The 16,015-nt window shown below is 38.0% G+C and overlaps 3 protein-coding genes and 2 non-coding genes across 9 annotated transcripts in view; 2 read left to right on the top strand and 3 right to left on the bottom strand.

The window, feature by feature from the left end:
• Positions 1-109: 109 nt before the first annotated feature.
• On the bottom strand, positions 110-1,455 carry LOC107998085 (cytochrome c oxidase subunit 6A1, mitochondrial). Its single transcript, XM_017057106.3, has 3 exons — positions 794-1,455; positions 362-513; positions 110-266 (listed from the first exon to the last, which is right to left on the bottom strand). Exons 1-3 carry the CDS (start codon positions 894-896, stop codon positions 177-179), a joined length of 345 nt encoding a protein of 114 aa, XP_016912595.1. The 5' UTR covers positions 897-1,455; the 3' UTR covers positions 110-176.
• Positions 1,456-1,552: 97 nt separating this feature from the next.
• The window catches only part of LOC107998117 (serine/threonine-protein kinase S6KL), a 67,123-nt gene continuing 52,660 nt past the window's right edge, over positions 1,553-16,015 (top strand). Inside the window, exons 1-8 of one of the 5 annotated variants that reach the window (XM_062072771.1) lie at positions 1,553-1,950; positions 2,453-2,514; positions 2,689-2,783; positions 2,849-3,116; positions 3,191-3,275; positions 3,415-3,522; positions 3,600-3,758; positions 3,863-3,951. In XM_062072771.1, the coding sequence (XP_061928755.1) occupies positions 2,458-2,514; positions 2,689-2,783; positions 2,849-3,116; positions 3,191-3,275; positions 3,415-3,522; positions 3,600-3,758; positions 3,863-3,951 (861 nt within the window). In that variant the 5' untranslated portion in view covers positions 1,553-1,950; positions 2,453-2,457. Of the gene's footprint in view, positions 1,951-2,161; positions 2,266-2,334; positions 2,515-2,688; positions 2,784-2,848; positions 3,117-3,190; positions 3,276-3,414; positions 3,523-3,599; positions 3,759-3,862; positions 3,952-16,015 lie in introns of those variants that run through there. The other 4 variants (XM_062072774.1, XM_062072772.1, XM_028666897.2 and 1 more) reach the window with 4 other exon arrangements.
• Trnaw-cca (transfer RNA tryptophan (anticodon CCA)) lies at positions 4,240-4,311 on the top strand. The gene has a single exon. It is a non-coding gene; the product is annotated as a tRNA-Trp (tRNA).
• On the bottom strand, positions 4,841-4,914 carry Trnan-guu (transfer RNA asparagine (anticodon GUU)). Its single transcript has one exon. It is a non-coding gene; the product is annotated as a tRNA-Asn (tRNA).
• Positions 6,463-14,897, bottom strand: LOC107998116 (cilia- and flagella-associated protein 251). Its single transcript, XM_062072757.1, has 3 exons — positions 13,454-14,897; positions 8,428-9,032; positions 6,463-8,333 (listed from the first exon to the last, which is right to left on the bottom strand). The coding sequence occupies exons 2-3, from the start codon at positions 9,022-9,024 to the stop codon at positions 7,476-7,478; spliced, it is 1,455 nt and encodes a 484-aa protein (XP_061928741.1). The 5' UTR covers positions 9,025-9,032; positions 13,454-14,897; the 3' UTR covers positions 6,463-7,475.

Here is a 16,015-nt window from a genome sequence, read left to right as displayed (position 1 = left end):
ACAAAATATAAAATAAATTTGTATTTCAAATGATATGTGAATCATTTTTAATATGTAATTATATATGACTATAATGTATGATCTTTTGATGTAAATAAAAAAAAATCTATTTATTTATTTATTTTATTGCCAAGCATTACAAGTTAAATACATATAGATACTAAATATAAATTCTTCTAATGTTGTTCTTCATAACCAATTCCAGGTATGTAATTTATTCTAGGATTATGAAAGAGTGAATGTTTACCATCTCCCCATGGAAAAGGCTATACAAAATATTAAATTACAATTAAATTGATTTTTATAAGAATTTCATTTTAATTTTAGTTAAAATTTATTTATTTTATTTTATTTATTTTACCTTATTCATGATTTTTAAATAAGGATAATGAACAAATTCTGGGGGCGGTTTTGAATGTTCTTCTTGATGTTTCAAATAACAATTAGCCATTGCAAGTCCAATTATAGGAAAAGCGACAAAAAGAGTGATAGATCTCCATAATTTTATAGTACCTAAAATTATGTGGGACGATAAGTTTTGCTTACATAACATATATTTCTATCTTTTATTAATATTATAAATGTTTGTATTTATATTAATAAATATACGATTGAAAAATATTTTTTTATCAATTATATAGTTATAATGATATATGATTTAGAAATGACAAAATAAAGTAATAGATAAAAATTGTAGTAAGTATATATATAGTATCCTCGATTTCATATTAGACGATTTTCTGTATATTAAGATTCATTGTGAATATTATGAATAAAATTTTTTATAATTTACCTTCTGAAACATGATGAGTACGTTGTTCTACTGTCTTTACATATTCTTCCATACCTCGCGTGAAAGTATGGCCAAATTGGCCTACCTTTAATATCCTCGCCATTTTATGAGTATAGCAGTTTCTCCACTACTGACTTTTGTTCATTCGATATTCGTATTACTTTGTACGATTATATAATCACAATTGTCAGATGTAATTTATGTTTCTAAAGATAGATGTCGTTCAATGTTACTGTGTGAATAAAATTAATTTTATTTATAATTGATAAGTCAATATTGTTATGTATAGAATAGATTAAATTTTAAAGTATAAAAGTATAAATAAAAAAAATACAAGAAATTTTGATTACAGAATATTTTATAGAATTCATAATATGAATTATGCATTTTATAGAAAAATCATAAATTCAAAAATTAAATATTTATATTTTTTTATATTAAAGATTTATATATATATAAGAAGAATAAAAATATAAAATAAATAGAGATAAAATAAGAATTGACATTCAGTGTCATCTCTTGAATAAATTTAAATTTTCAAAGTAGAATAGAATAAGAATTAAGAATTAGTATCATCTTTTGAGTATCTTTAAAAAAACAATTCTTTAAAAAAAGATGTTTTTGAAATTTAAAAGATGGCATTGAAGATCAATTCTTAACCTATGTTCATTTTTCTTCTATTATTTATTGTTTTTTCTATATGTGTTTCATTTTGGCATTTTGAAGATGGCGCTGATTTTTATATTTTTACTTTATCTTTTTTCTATTATTTACTTTTTTTGCTTTCCTGTTTTGCGCTCAAGAAATGACACCGATATCTTATTAACTTTATTGTCTTCTTTGCTTAATCTATTGATTAAAAATCTTAAATAATAAAATAGAATCGGACTCAATTTTTTTATATTGTATGATTTATAACTTAACATATTATTAAAATAGTTTTCATAAATATAGATTGTTTACATTATATGCTAGTTATATGCAAAAGATATATAATATATATAATATAGATATTGTGTGTCATCCATTAGTCACGTGATATCTTATTCGTTATTTTAATTTCTAATAATTTAAACCACATATTAGTACTGAATAGAATAATATTTCTTTTATCTTTTTCTTTCTTATGTAAATAAAAAAATTAATTTATTATTACGGTATGTTTTTATTAGTAATATAAATACTATTACGTAAAATTATGATAAAATAAATTAAATTATTTATAACTAAATTCTTTTAATATTTTTTCTGTTCTAATGAAATTTATAATTTAAAAATAATTAATATATAGTTTAATAATTTAATATGGATAATAACAATTAGTAAATAATGCATTAATATATAATATTATTTCATTAAAATATTGTTAAAACATTGTTTATTTTTGGATTAAATTATTAATCTTTTATATACCGAGTATATGTATTACATATATACATATATATAATAATTTATTTTAATTATTTTCTGAAGTAAATATATAATTCTAAATTATATTAATATAATTAAATATCAAACTTATTTTACACGCTAAATGAGATATGATGCGTTTTATAACGCATTTTATTGTAAATAAATGAACGTGGAAGAAATGATTATTTATTATATACTCATTTAATTAATTGTACAAAATATTAAATATAATTTAATATCTTTCAGTTCGAATGGGTAATTCTACCTCAAAAAATAATTATCACAATAATCAGAAGTATACTAGTCAGGTATATATCATTTAAAATTATTATAACCTATGTAATTTAAATAATGTATTTAATAAGATAAATTATTATTAATATGTCATTATATTTTAATTGATAAAAATTAATAAATATTATTATAATATATATGTATATATATATATATATATATATACATACATATATGTTATTATGCAGTACAGTCTTAGTGATATAATTGGTGGAAGTTGTATTGGATCAACACAGTCTTCACAGAAAGAAATTAAATCATGGTCTCGTGCTTCTTGCAGAAGGTAATTTTATTGTTTTATAATATATATAGGTTTAATAATTTATATACATTTTTTTAATTTTGTAGCTGGAGCGAAGGCACATTAAATGACCCATTAGGTACTTCAAAGACATCATGGCCTGTATCGCGTACTCAGGCTATGTTTCTTCCAGAATTTCAAATAAAACAAATACCTTTACAACATGCTTATACGTTTATAAGCGTAATAGCCAAAGGAGCTTATGGAAAAGTATATAAAATTCAAAAACAAGATACTGGACAATTTTTTGCTTTAAAAATAATCAATAAAGCAAAAGTTGTTGCTGAAAATGGTATAATGCAAGCTAAACAAGAAGTATGTATATTTTAATTGAAGAAATATTGACTTATTATAAGTAATGATTAAATTTAAATTTATATTTAATATAGGTGTCTATACAGAGATTAGTTGGTCACCATCCATTTATATTAGATTGTTCTCATAGATGGCAAGGAAGAAAAACATTGTATATATGTAAGTCTATTGTATATATATAAGTTATATATATTATTAAATATATATTAATATTATAAAAATATAATTATAAAATATATATATTATAAAATATAATTATTATTAAATTTTTTTAATGTTTAATGTTCATTTATTTCAGTAACTAATTTTATTGGGGGAGGAGAATTATTTTCATTAGTCGAACAATGTGGTTCTTTGCCAGAAAATATAGTTAGAATATATATAGCAGAAATTGCTTTAGCAATTGGTAAATAAATATTGTTTTTAATGATAATTGAATCTAGAATAAAATGTGTAATTTTCTTTTTTATTATTTTGTTAAAGATTTTTTGCACAATGCTGGTGTAGTACATAGAGACATAAAAGCTACAAATGTTTTATTAGATGAAGAAGGTCATGCTGTAATTATTGACTTTGGTCTTGCAAAATGGTTAAATCACACAGAAAGAACACATACACTTTGTGGAACTCCAGAATACATGGGTAAGTGTTAAAATATTATATATAGTATTATATTGTAAATATTATTGTAATATTATAAATATTAAATCATCAATATTTTTTCATTTTATGTATTTTTATTATAGCACCAGAAATATTCAATAGACAATATTATGGTCAAGAAGTTGATTGGTGGTCATTGGGAGTATTGGCTTGTTTTATGTTTACATATCAGGTATGAATAACATATATATATATATATATATATATTTTTAAATTAAAATTATTTTTATATTATATTAGAATTAATGTGAACACAATATAAATAATAGAAATAATAGAAAAAATTACATAATAATATATATTACATTGCGAATATAAGTTTGTTTTAATCTTTTTTTTTTTTTTTTTGTATTGTTTTTCCATCTTTCAAAGCAATAGTTTTTAGTATAACATATACATTATATTTGAAAGTATTAGTATTTGCTATTTATAACTATTTGAAAGAAAGAGCCAATCAGTGGACTCCGTGGCGCAACGGTAGCGCGTCTGACTCCAGATCAGAAGGTTGCGTGTTCAAATCACGTCGGGGTCAAAAGAATTTTCTTTAATTTTTTTTTTCAATGTTTAACAAATAAAATAGAAAAAATAAATTTTGTAGATATATTAATCTAATAAATATTATACGATTTTTTTTTACTTTTTTATATATTTTATTTTTAATTTTTCAATATATTACAAAGAAACAATTATTAATATAATAATAATAATAATAATAATTTTTACGTAATTTAAAAAAAAGTTTTAATAATGAATATTTTCAAATAGAAATTAAATAAATTTCTTATTTGAGAGACATATTTAAAAAATTTGAACAAAGTTAATTTTTTTTAAATTTTTAATAACAATTTTTCTTATTTAAAATAAATCTTTAAGTTATTTAAAGATATTAAAATATATTAATATATATCAATTTTTGTTTTTAATTATATTTTTAAAAAAAATTACAATATAAATAATATTTTAACAATTATCTTTATGTATATAATAATAATAAATATTTAATTATACTAATAATAATATGAATAAAAATTTAATTTTTATTTAAAAATGAAAAAATAATTCGCCCCCGGGTGGGCTCGAACCACCAACCTTTCGGTTAACAGCCGAACGCGCTAGCCGATTGCGCCACGGAGGCATTCGTTGGTGGATTTCTTTTCGATTCCTTTTTAGTCATTTTGCATTTTTTATATGTGATTTTATTATATGATTTTGTTTTGTAATTTTTATTATTTTTGATATTTTTGTTTTATTATTAACACATTTTGCAAGAAAATTTATTTTTCATTTTTTTCATATTTTTTTTATATTTCATTTTTCATAGCGAATATGTATTTATAAAATTATTTTTTCTTATTTTTTTTTTAAATTAAAAACTGTTTTATGCATTCAGAATTATTATTTTCTTACAAATATTTGAAAGATAATGAAAATTTATTATTCGTACATTATAAAATATATTATTTAATAGATTTTTTTTTTCATTCTTTATTTCTTAATTTTTTTATATTAATATCAATTATTAAAAACAATATATATACTCGATACACACGAGATATTTCAAATATATTTATACTTCGTATAATTTCATCGAATTAAATATTATTTGCAACATCGTCGTATAATAATTCCATATGGAAACTATTTAAATATGATAATAATTGTTATTATATGTATATCTATAATTTTTATGTTGCATATTTTAAATATATCATCTTTATCTACAATAGATTTCAAGAAAATGAACGACTTAAAATAATAGGGATACAATTATTTTCCCATGAATCGTGTCCTGCACGCTTTTCATCGATGCTTCTTGCGTAAAAGTATGCAACTGGGACTCGGAAAGAAGAAAGCAAACGAGCGTGTCTTTCGTTGCAAAATCCTTCGTGCCTTGACATTTTCATCGGGTCCACTCACCTCGCGTATCCTCACTGTTTACAAAGCTTATTCTCGGACAAGATAACTTTTCATACGGCCTTTTGATGAATCGACATCCACTGCGTCACAGAGAAATGTCGATGTGTTCGGCGCGGTCATAAGATCATTCGTTAGCCATGACACGGTCAATCACGTGAATGGCTGGTTTTTGTGCAAGTGCATTCATATTCTTAAAGATTTTTTTTTTAGAATCAACAATAACATTATCCTTTAACGAAGATCGTTTAATGAAGATTTTATTATCAGAAAATGATTTATTTTCACCAAATAATTTGATTCGAGATTTTTATTTGACTCGAACGATAAGATTCTTATTCTATTGGGTTTTAACTAGTATGTGTAAGTGGTAGTAGTATGAGTGGAATGTGGAAGTTTATGTTTCAGAGTAGTCGGTTTCAATAGGCGTCTTAATATGTGTGTTATTACTTGATTAATATATAACACGTTTTAAAAATGGTGGACAATACCTTGAAGCAAAGTCGACGCGATAATTTACTTTGAAATAGTTACAAAAGATTTAAAAAAAACGTGATCGTGATAATTATAACTTCTAAACGCATTTGTAATAAAATATTCGAGAGAAAAGTTTGATATTTCGAATGATGGAATCGGAAGTATATTTCTCCTGCAAATACAAAAAAAAAAGTTTTCTTCATTTTCTAGATTTTTCATTTTTCTAACAAAGGAGGTAAAAGATAATTTATCGATCAGATGCATGCAAGGATCAATCATTGTCAAAAACTCATTGTCCACAGTAATAATAATAATTATTATTATAACGATGATAGTAATAATACAAATAATAATATTAATAATAATAGCGGTACTGGTACTAAATCGTAATAATAATAATAATATTAATAATAATAATGACACGTATCTCTAAAAAAAAAAAAGAAGACAGAGTCGAGCTACACACTAGTTTTATTGGGATGAGGTTGTAGTTGTGGTTCGTGTGTCGTTTTTTTGAGGGGGGAGGGGGGGGGGGGGAAAAAAATAAAGAAAAAGAGATTCTGGTGAGGAAGGGGGGATTTGGGATAAGGATACTAAAATATTAGGGGGCCGATTTCGTCCCCGCGGACAGATCGCGGTGTCCGCCGGGACGAAGGAGAGGATGATCCCTGGCGTGCACCAAGTCAGATCCCAAAGGGTGACCACGTGTTCCTGAGATGTAGATGTTTTCGTTTTTCGTCCCGCATTCGATCCAAGTTTCCATCTTCATCGTGATCATCATCGTCATCGTCGTCCTCATCGTTGTTTTCAGAATCTTGTTCCGACGTGTGCTTTTCTAAGTTTCATCCCTCACAGCCAGGTGGCCACGTGGTCATCCTGCCCCGAGTCGATGTGAATCTTCTCTCGGAATCGTAGCGCGCCGGGGGAAGTTTTGGACCCTGCCACAGAATTTGATCGCGCAATCTCTCTCTCCCATTCACACCGATATACACTCTCACTCCGTCTCGTTCTCTCTCTCTCTCTCCCGCTCGCTGCTTTTCTCTACCCGGGGCCGAACAATTCGCGCATTCTTGTTCATCTTTTTTTTTTTTACGTTTATTAATTTTTTTTTTTATCTTTTTAAATGTTTTCCCATTTTTGTCTGGTCGATGGTGATTCTGAACGCAGTGGTCTGGACGAGTGGCGAGTCAGTGTCCGCTCCGTTCGAGATGTTCGTTCGCTTGAGAATTTTTCAATCGAGGTTATCGTTCTCTCTTCTCCTTCCCGCCTCTCGCTGCGACCGTTACCCTCGCTCCTATCTTTCACTTACACTTTCAGTTCTTGAGGTTTGGGCAGAAGTTCGGGCTTGGACTCGTCGCCAGCCTTGGAGGATTCCTGCTTGGATTCCTCGGAGGATTTCTCCTCCTCGCTGCCCTTGCTCTCCTTCTTCTCGCCTGATTTCTCCTCGGAGGAATCGTCCGAGCGCTCCTTCGCTTCCTTCGCGCCGGCTTCCTGCTGTTTCTGCCCTTCCTCCTTCTTTTCCTCGGCTGGCTCGGATTTTGCTTCGGGCTGAGCCTCCGCGGTCTCGCGTTTAGCTTGGCTGGCTTCGGCGGGTTTGGCCGCCGATTGTTCGGAGGATTCTTGAGCGTTGCCGGCGGAGGAACCTACCTCGGCGCTCTTCGCTTCCTTCTCCGGCTGAGGAGCAGCTGCAGCGGCGGCAGCGGCGGCGGCAGCAGCAGCCTCGGTCTTCTCCTCGCTCTTCGAGGATGATTCCTCGGAACTGAGGGCGGGTTGCTCGACGGCGGCGGGTTGCTGAGCCTTCTCGCCCTCGGTGGCCGGCTTGTTCTCCTCCGCTGCCTTGGCCTGATCCTGTTGGACGGCTGGCTGTTCAGGTTTCTTCTCCTCGGGGGCAGCTTCCTCGGCGTCGCGGGTCACACGGTCGGGTTTCTCCTCGGCCTTCTTCTCCTGTTGCTCCTCCTGCGGCTTCTCGGCCTTCTTCTCCTCGGCGGCCGGCTGAGCCTTCTCCTCCGACTCGGAGCCCGACGAGTTAGCTTCATCCTCCTTTCTCACGCTTGGCTTCGCTTCCTCCTTGCTCTCCTCCTTCGCCTCCTCTTTCCCAGCCTCCGCGCTCTTCTCAACAGAGTCTACCTGCTCGGAACTCTTTCCCTCCGCCACAGCTGCTTTCTGTAACACGAACACGAAGCTTTGCCGTCACGAGAAATCATTACGAGCAATAAGTTCGAGTTCAAGAAAATGTTTACAAAGGGTGTGAACGTACAGCAACGGGTTGTTCCGCCGGGACCTCGGCAACGGGTGCCTCCTGAGGAACGGCTTGCACCACGGTCTCGTGAGACTCGGAGGCGGCCTGCTTCAAGCTCTCCTCTTCCTTCTTTTCTTCTTGACCCTGCTGCTCCTGTGCCTTCTGCTCTTGCGCGGCCTGCTGCTGTTCACCCTCTTGCTGAGCTTGCTGTTGCTGCGATTGCTGCTCCTGCTGCGGCTGTTGCTCGGCCAACTTCTCCTGCCCGCCTTCCTCCTTCTTCTCCTCGGGTTTCGCTTCTTGCTGACCCTCTTCCTTCTTCTCCTCCAGAGCCTTCTCGCCCTGTTGAGGGTTCTCGGCCGAGGACTCGCTCCTCACGCTCGGTTTCTCGGCCTCGGCGGCCGATTTCGCCTCGGCTGGCGCCGGCTCCGCCGCCGCCACCTCCTGGCTCGCAGGTGCCGCGGCCTCGGCGTTCATCGGGGCATCGGGCTTGCTCGCACTCGCCGATTTCTCGAGCGGCACGACTTGGAGGGGCTCCTGGTTCTCGGCCACCGGCATCGAGAGCACCGCCTTCTGGCTCAACAGGCACACCATCGCTAATACGAGTAGCTTCGTCATCTTGATATCTGCAAGAGAGAGCAAGCGGGATCGTTTAGATTTAACTGGAGCAAATTGCTACGTTGGGACAAATCTTATCGCGTTGTCTCTCGTCAAACTCGATCTCGCGAGACAGGGTAAAGAAGAAGTAACGCCCGACACGATAAGAGCGTTCTAGCCGAGTAGTGTAGTGGAGAGGAAACGAGGCACGTTTCTCGTAATCTTCCAGTTAGAGGAGCGGACGTGAGTAAGTAGAGACGAGCTTCTCTTTCGCATGAATGGAGAACGTGAATGGGCCACCGATGGACGAAAAGCAGAGCGTAAAACGGCTTTTAAAATGGAAGCAGAGAGAGAGAGAGAGACGAGTGGAATGGGAATTGGAGGATGGGCAAGGGGCTGGCGGAGGAACCGGCAGGAAGGAGAGGGACGGAGGTGACATTGAACCGAATGCATTGAACAAGGCGAGCGTTATGGAACTAATGACAGGATGCGTGCCCCTCGTTACGCGTACTCGCGCCACTTCTCCAACCACGGACGCGCGTCTCGTTCTTCGTTCCCCGTCACGTTTTCCTCGCGAATCCGTGACGACAATCGGTGGACGCGTGTCGCGTTCGCGCCTTACCCACCGGATGCTGACAATACCCGAGAGAGATTTAATCGTGGTTTCTCCATCACCAGCTTCGTCGTTGCGTTTTTTCCCCGTTTCGCCTAGAGATCGCGCGATGCATTCATTATTAATCCGTTCCTTTAATGTTAATTAATTTCGAAACAAAAGTGAAATTAGGTCGGGCGTTAATTAAACGAACGCAACGTGGACGTTGCGCGCGCAACCGAAAGCGAAACATGGGTGGAACTTCCGCAATAGGCGGAAACGGATGACAAGAGAAGACATTGTTCGGAAATTGGGTGGAAATCGGACTCGTTGTGACGATCAAGATATTATTCCTCGAAAAAAAAAGAGAAAAATACCCGGCTAACAATATTCTCGAGAACGATAACGAGAATGAAAGATTATCCAGGACGATGAAAATTTCTTGATTTTTGGCTCGAGCTCTTGCAGCCAAAATTCCACCGTTGCTACTATTTTTCTGTCTTTGTTTTATCCCTGAAAACAAGTGAACAGGAGGGCACGAATAACGGAACCGATTCTATTCTAATTATAAATTGTCGCGTCCACTATTACGAGGCTCGTCGTCGTCGCGTAAATCGATTCCGCTGCGCACATCGGTATCGTATGCGCGTTATACGTTCCCTATTGCCAGGCATCGAGGTAATACACGTGAGAGCGGGCGAAGTCTTGAAACCGGAGACAATCGTCGTGGTGTCGCGTGGACGCGACGATTTTCTTTGCAACAGACTTGCTTTGATCCACGCATTTAAGCCAATGCAAAATATTCAACGACGACGAATATATCCATCCACGATATGCAACGATCCGATTTTCGTTCGTATGGATCGATAATACACAGTTTGCGACGTTTCTCTTTCTCGCCCAAGTTTCAACTGTCGTTTCAACCGTATTTTCTCTCTCTCTCTCTTGCCTCGCTCGAGCGAAACGAGCTGACGAAATTGACACGCGTGCGTACCAGTCTGAAACTGGTTCGTGATATGAAGAAAAAAAGAAAAAAAAAGAAAAGAAAAGAGAAAAATATCACTATACCGGCATTCTTTCGATTTCACGCGGCACCGTCGTACGACCTTCCGTTCGGAGCTTGCGGCCAATCAAGCGGGTAATTTATACATAGAGGAAGCTGTTCCCGTTGCGCGTACGTCGAAGAGAGAGACGAGGTGGTTCGCGAACGTTCCATCCATAAAAATCGAGACTGGTCGAAAGAATGGGCTGGGAGGAAGAAGGGATCGAAGAAGCGAAGGGAAGAGGAGGAGTGATTTTGACGAAGAGGAAAGAGCGGAATTGGAATCCGCGAAACGGATATCTGGGAACGAAACGACACGCCTTCTGGAGGAGAGCGTGGAATGCGCATCGAGAAGGTGAACGGTTCGGAGAGGGAAAATAGCGAGGGATAAAGAGGGAAAAACTGGGCGACAGCCTGGTGGTGATCGGGCGAGGAAAGAGGAAAGAGGTTGAAACGGTCCAGTTTTTACGATGGAATGGGCTCGCGTTCGCCAATTGGAGAACCGTTGCACGTTACGCTCGTGTTTTGTCCGCTGACTTTGTGTACACGAGAGATTGACGCGAACAGAAATTTCCTATGTATAGATAACTCTGACGCGCTACATTCGTACAGGAAATGTGTAACAAATAAAATCTATCTTGAACTATCTTTAAAAAGAACACTTTTGGAACTCGTAAATAAAGGTAAATTTTTATTCGAGAAAGATGTAAAATCAAGCTGAAGCGGAAAACGTGCGAAACGAGACGAGGTGAACGTTCGAGGGGACCCGTTGAAGACGAGAAACGAAATTAAGGGACAAGTATACATTAGCGAGTCGTATAATCGACATTAATAACAATCGTCCAGGCCTGATCGTGTTGCAAGCGGACGTAATGGGCCGCAATAAAGTTAATTGCAAATTACTTTGCGAGTCACGAGCGTGTAGGTAACCGTCCCCGTGTATACACGCGTGCGTATACGTAAGTGCACGCGTATACCTCTCGAGTCGTGTTGTTGCGCGTTTTGGTTAATTGCAACGTTGGTCAACCTCGAAACGAGTACGGGAAGATGTAATACGAGGAAGATGATTGTGGAGGGGGCAGAGGCAGGGAAGAGAGGATTCCCCGCGGAAGGGCCTCCCGTAAGAAAATTAAAATGACGATATCTCTTTGCGAGGGATAGGAACGACACCGGAGAGGAAATGCCTGTGAAAGATGATGGACACCCATTACCTTATCAAGATCATCAGAGATGTAATAATGGTACACCACCGCTTACAAAAGAAGACGCTGCCACCGTCCATTGAAGTGGTTCACCGCTTCAATGCTTTCTGCTCCCTTCTCTCTTTCTCTCGCTCTCTCTCTCTCTCTCGTTCTTTCTCTCTTTCTTTCTCCCCCTCCCTCCTCCAAAGTGTCCACTATGCGCAACGCGGCATTTATTATTATCGGCTCTATCCTTTTCGCGATTGTCGATCTAATCTGCGCGCATTGAATCTCAACTGGGCTCGAGGAATATATAGAATGCGTCGCAGTTAACGCGATCGACCAGGAATGCCGATTGTTGCCGCTAATCGGCTTTGAAAAGAGGGGTCCCGCTGCCATTTCTCGTCTGTCGTCCCAATTATCATTTTATCTTATCGTTCTAATCTCGTTAACTCTCCCAACTCCCTGTACGATCCCTGGCTCGTTGTTATGAAAACAAGTTCGTATCAACGGGAAAATGTTTCGGAGGGGTCAATTGACGGATAATCCCGCGGCTCTTTCAATATACTCGTAAAGAAGGAAAATTTGAATTTCCTGAAAGTGGGTGGAGAAAAATTACAACTTTTTTTTTCCCGAAAGATCAACACTTTTCCCAAGTGATTCTAAAAGAAAAAAAAAAAAAAGAACAACAAACTCGAAAAATTAAATTGTATAAACGTTGACTCGTTACTGGAAACCTCGTTCCTTTCTATGTACTTTCGACATATGCGGCACGAAAAAATCTATATACATATATGTATGTATGAGGCTGTAAAAAAATTTTCACGCGTTTGAATCGATTAGAGACCGGAGCGAAAGAGGAGGAGAGGAGACGGGGACGATGCTCGATCGAAAAAGAAAGAAGATCCCTATGAAAACGGAGGATCCTCGGTTGGCTTGCGTGTATCGCAGTGTCTCTCCGCTCAGATTAAATCGGATTAGCGATGAGTTAATTAACGGCGAGGGAATATTGGCGGGCGTTAAGGAAAAAAAGAAAAAGAAGGATACGCGATTGCGAGAGGAGGAGAAGAAATTACGCAAACCCGCGGTCGTTGCGAAATATACGCAAATTGTACGTTCCGACGATTATTCCATTTAACATTTTCCTCGGTTTTAATCACCGACGCGGGTTCGAAGACAGCCATTTCGCGATTCCACGTAATCGAGCTCCGGGCTACCTGTGCGTGCACCACGATCGTTGACATTCCCAATCTCTCCAACGTCTCTCTCTAAATATCATCACCCGATAAAGAAAAGAAAAGATAGGGAGAAAAAAAAGAAGAAGAAAATTTCCCTTCCAATTCTCTCAGTTTCGATTTCTTTCGAGGCTTCGAAGGATATTTGTTTGCTTGGAAAGAAAGGAACAAGAAAAGAAAAGAAAAGAAAAGGAGAAGAAGATAAAAGAACACACGCGCGACGACGTTTACGACTTATTTACGACTGTTTCGAGAAAAATTTCGAGAAAAAGGATCGCGAAAATCGAGTAAGGGGAGGAGAGGGGGGAGGGAGAAGGGGGGAGGGAAGAGAAAAATTGTACGCCGGACGACGGAGAGACGAGTTACAACTACGGATATTGCGTATTACGATTCTACTCACGTCTTTTTCTCTCCTCCGTGGAACTGGTCGGAACGGCTTCCGTCTCTTGGTCGTCGACTTGGTTCGTCCGGCTTTAGACTCTTCCTGGATGCTTCTTCTCCGTGGAGGCCGCTCGGGCAGGCAGGAATTTACTCTCTCACCGATCAAACTGTTCGTTCGGAAATTAAAAAAAAAAAAAGGAGACCGGTATTCAGATAACTCTTGATCGCACCGTGTAGCTTCGCGGAGTCGAAATGATTGAATTTGAGCTCCGCTCTGAACAGGGCAGATTAAAAAATAGGATGCTCGTGTGTATCGAGACAAACGAGAGATGCAGCGAGAAGTAAGTTGCCCTCCTCTCTCTTTCTCTCTCTTTCTCTCTCTCCCTCTCTCTCTTCCTCTTTCTCTCTCTCCCTCTTTCTCTTTCTCTTCTTTTTCGCGCGCGTGCGATTACGCTCGTTCGCTCGAGAGGAAACCGTTCGGTGATATCGGGATGAAGGTTGGGTCGTGTGTCGAGATGGAATCGTCGGGGCCCCGCTTATATACCCATTTACCCACCAGCGGCACCACGGCCAGGATCGTATAAGGGGGCCCCCGACCCTCTTCACCCGCCCCCCTACCACGGGCCCCTCTTTTACTCTTCTCTTCTCTTCCCTCTTCCGTCGTTTCTTCTTTCCTCCACACCTCGTGCTACACCTCCCCCGACCTGCCCTCCCTTCCACCTTCCTCTCCCTTCCCCTCGCCTCTTCTCCGTCCTTACCCACCTTACCCTCTCTCTCTCTCTCTCTCTCTCTCTCTCTCTCTCTCTCTCTCTCTCTGCACTCCATCGGACGTGATTCGAGACGCGTGCTCTCGATCCTTGTCCCTCGACCTGGGCCACGATCAACCGGGACGCTGCGCGCCGATATATTCCTCTCTGCACAACCCGCGAGCCCAACTGCCGTCCTCCACGAGCAAAACGAACCGGAGAGAGGGGGGGAGGAGGGGGAGGGAGAGGAGGGGGGTAGCGATTCTCGCCGACAGATTTTCAAGTATCGAATCGGATAGGTGGCTCGCGGTGGCTCTCTCGAGACCCGCGGCTGACACGCTCTATTCGCCACGAGAGAATCCGCGCACTCGAGAGGATCCTCGATTCCTCGATCCTCGATCATTGCCTTCGGGACCATCTTTTTCGAGAACGTTCTGTCTTTTCCTCTTTTTTCTTTCTTTTTTTCCTTTTCCTTTTTTTTCGTGACGTTTTCCCGTCGAGGCGTATCGTCATCTCGATATATTTGCGAGTTTTTCGACGTATATTCCGCGTTCCTCTCCGCGCGAGGAATTTTGTGATAGGGAGAAGGGGAGTGGATAAAATGATTATTCGAGGGAGGAGGTGTATGTTTGATTTTAGGGGATGGATAGAGAGATGGACGGTGAAAAAGAAGGAGAAGAAGAGGAAGAAGAAGAAGAACAAAAAGAAAAGAAAAAGAAAAGGTTTCGAGGAAAAAACGTCGAGCCGAGATTGTATTATAACGTGTGCATGTTGGAACTCTGGCGAGTGGGCGAAACGTGTTAACTCGTCTTTTGTGAGATACGTTCGCGGAGTGAACGTTCGTTCGTTCGTTCGTTCGTTCGTTCGTTCTTTCGTATGTACCTTTGTCGGGCCACGACACGTTTTCGTTTCGCGAGGCCGTTCGTGTTTCTCGCTCGAGTATATTGGTGGTATATATTGCTCCTCGTTTCGAGTTTCGTTTCTTTCAACGGGCTCTTCAATTGGTTAGTTCGGGGAAAAAGGAGAGAGAGAGAAAGAGAGGAAAGGGGATTCTTTAAAAAAAAAGAAGTAATAATTTGTCATTTAAGAATCATTTCAACCGAAGAAAATAATTGTCATCTTCTTCTTCTTTATACGATATATTGGTTAAAAGAGAAGAAGAAACGTTTACGACACGCTTACTACGTACGAGAATTTACGAGAATTTCATTATAAATGATAATTCGAAAAATGATAGCAATTTTGATTCGCTCACACGTTTCATTAGAATCTAATTAAATTCCACACAGTGATTTATCTTTTCCATGCATCTTTTTCCCCATTCGATCGAAAAATATGCGCTCTAATTTCGCATTTAACATCGGACATGGGCTGAGGAAAGGAAGGAAGAGTTTATATCTTTTATAATCTAATCTCGAAAATTATAATCATATCGCGTTTAATTCTCGTTCGATTATCCACGAATCTTCTCCTGCGATAATTGATCTCCCTTCCCTTCCTCTTTCATCGCGCGCGCAAATCAATCTCTGTCCAATCGTTCATGCGGACGTCGAATCTCGAGCGATTTGAATTTCGTTTCTCTCGTTGACATTCGACGCAGTGTTCCGTGACGCACCTGAACGTTTCGTCGCGGCTCATTTTTCCTTTGTCGCGACAGGACAGGACGATGTTTTAAAAGCAATTCGTTCGGCGTGATTCAGTATCGGGCGGAAGTGCAGCGGTGGAACGGTGGCTGCCTCTTGATAACGTGAAAAGGACCTTGATGTTTGACCGCGATAGAAATATTAGGACGCGTTGATTATCTCGTAGAACGATCTTTTTCGCTTCCTCTTTCG

The sequence above is a fragment of the Apis cerana genome, linkage group LG3 (assembly GCF_029169275.1).
Source record: "Apis cerana isolate GH-2021 linkage group LG3, AcerK_1.0, whole genome shotgun sequence".
Classification (NCBI taxonomy): Eukaryota; Metazoa; Arthropoda; class Insecta; order Hymenoptera; family Apidae; genus Apis; species Apis cerana.
The sequence above is the reverse complement of the archived record's forward strand: the minus strand, read 5'-3'. Positions and strand labels throughout refer to the sequence as shown.

Bases quoted from the DNA above. Each gene is read 5' to 3' on its own strand.
- LOC107998116 (XM_062072757.1), bottom strand. From the start codon at position 9,024: ATGACGAAGCTACTCGTATTAGCGATGGTGTGCCTGTTGAGCCAGAAG. The intron at 8,334-8,427 runs GTACGTTCACAC...TTCGTGTTACAG, and splicing joins CGGCGGAACAACCCGTTGCT to AAAGCAGCTGTGGCGGAGGG.
- LOC107998085 (XM_017057106.3), bottom strand. From the start codon at position 896: ATGGCGAGGATATTAAAGGTAGGCCAATTTGGCCATACTTTCACGCGA. The intron at 514-793 runs GTAAATTATAAA...ACATAATTTTAG, and splicing joins TACTCATCATGTTTCAGAAG to GTACTATAAAATTATGGAGA. The intron at 267-361 runs GTAAAATAAATA...TATTTTGTATAG, and splicing joins ATTTAAAAATCATGAATAAG to CCTTTTCCATGGGGAGATGG.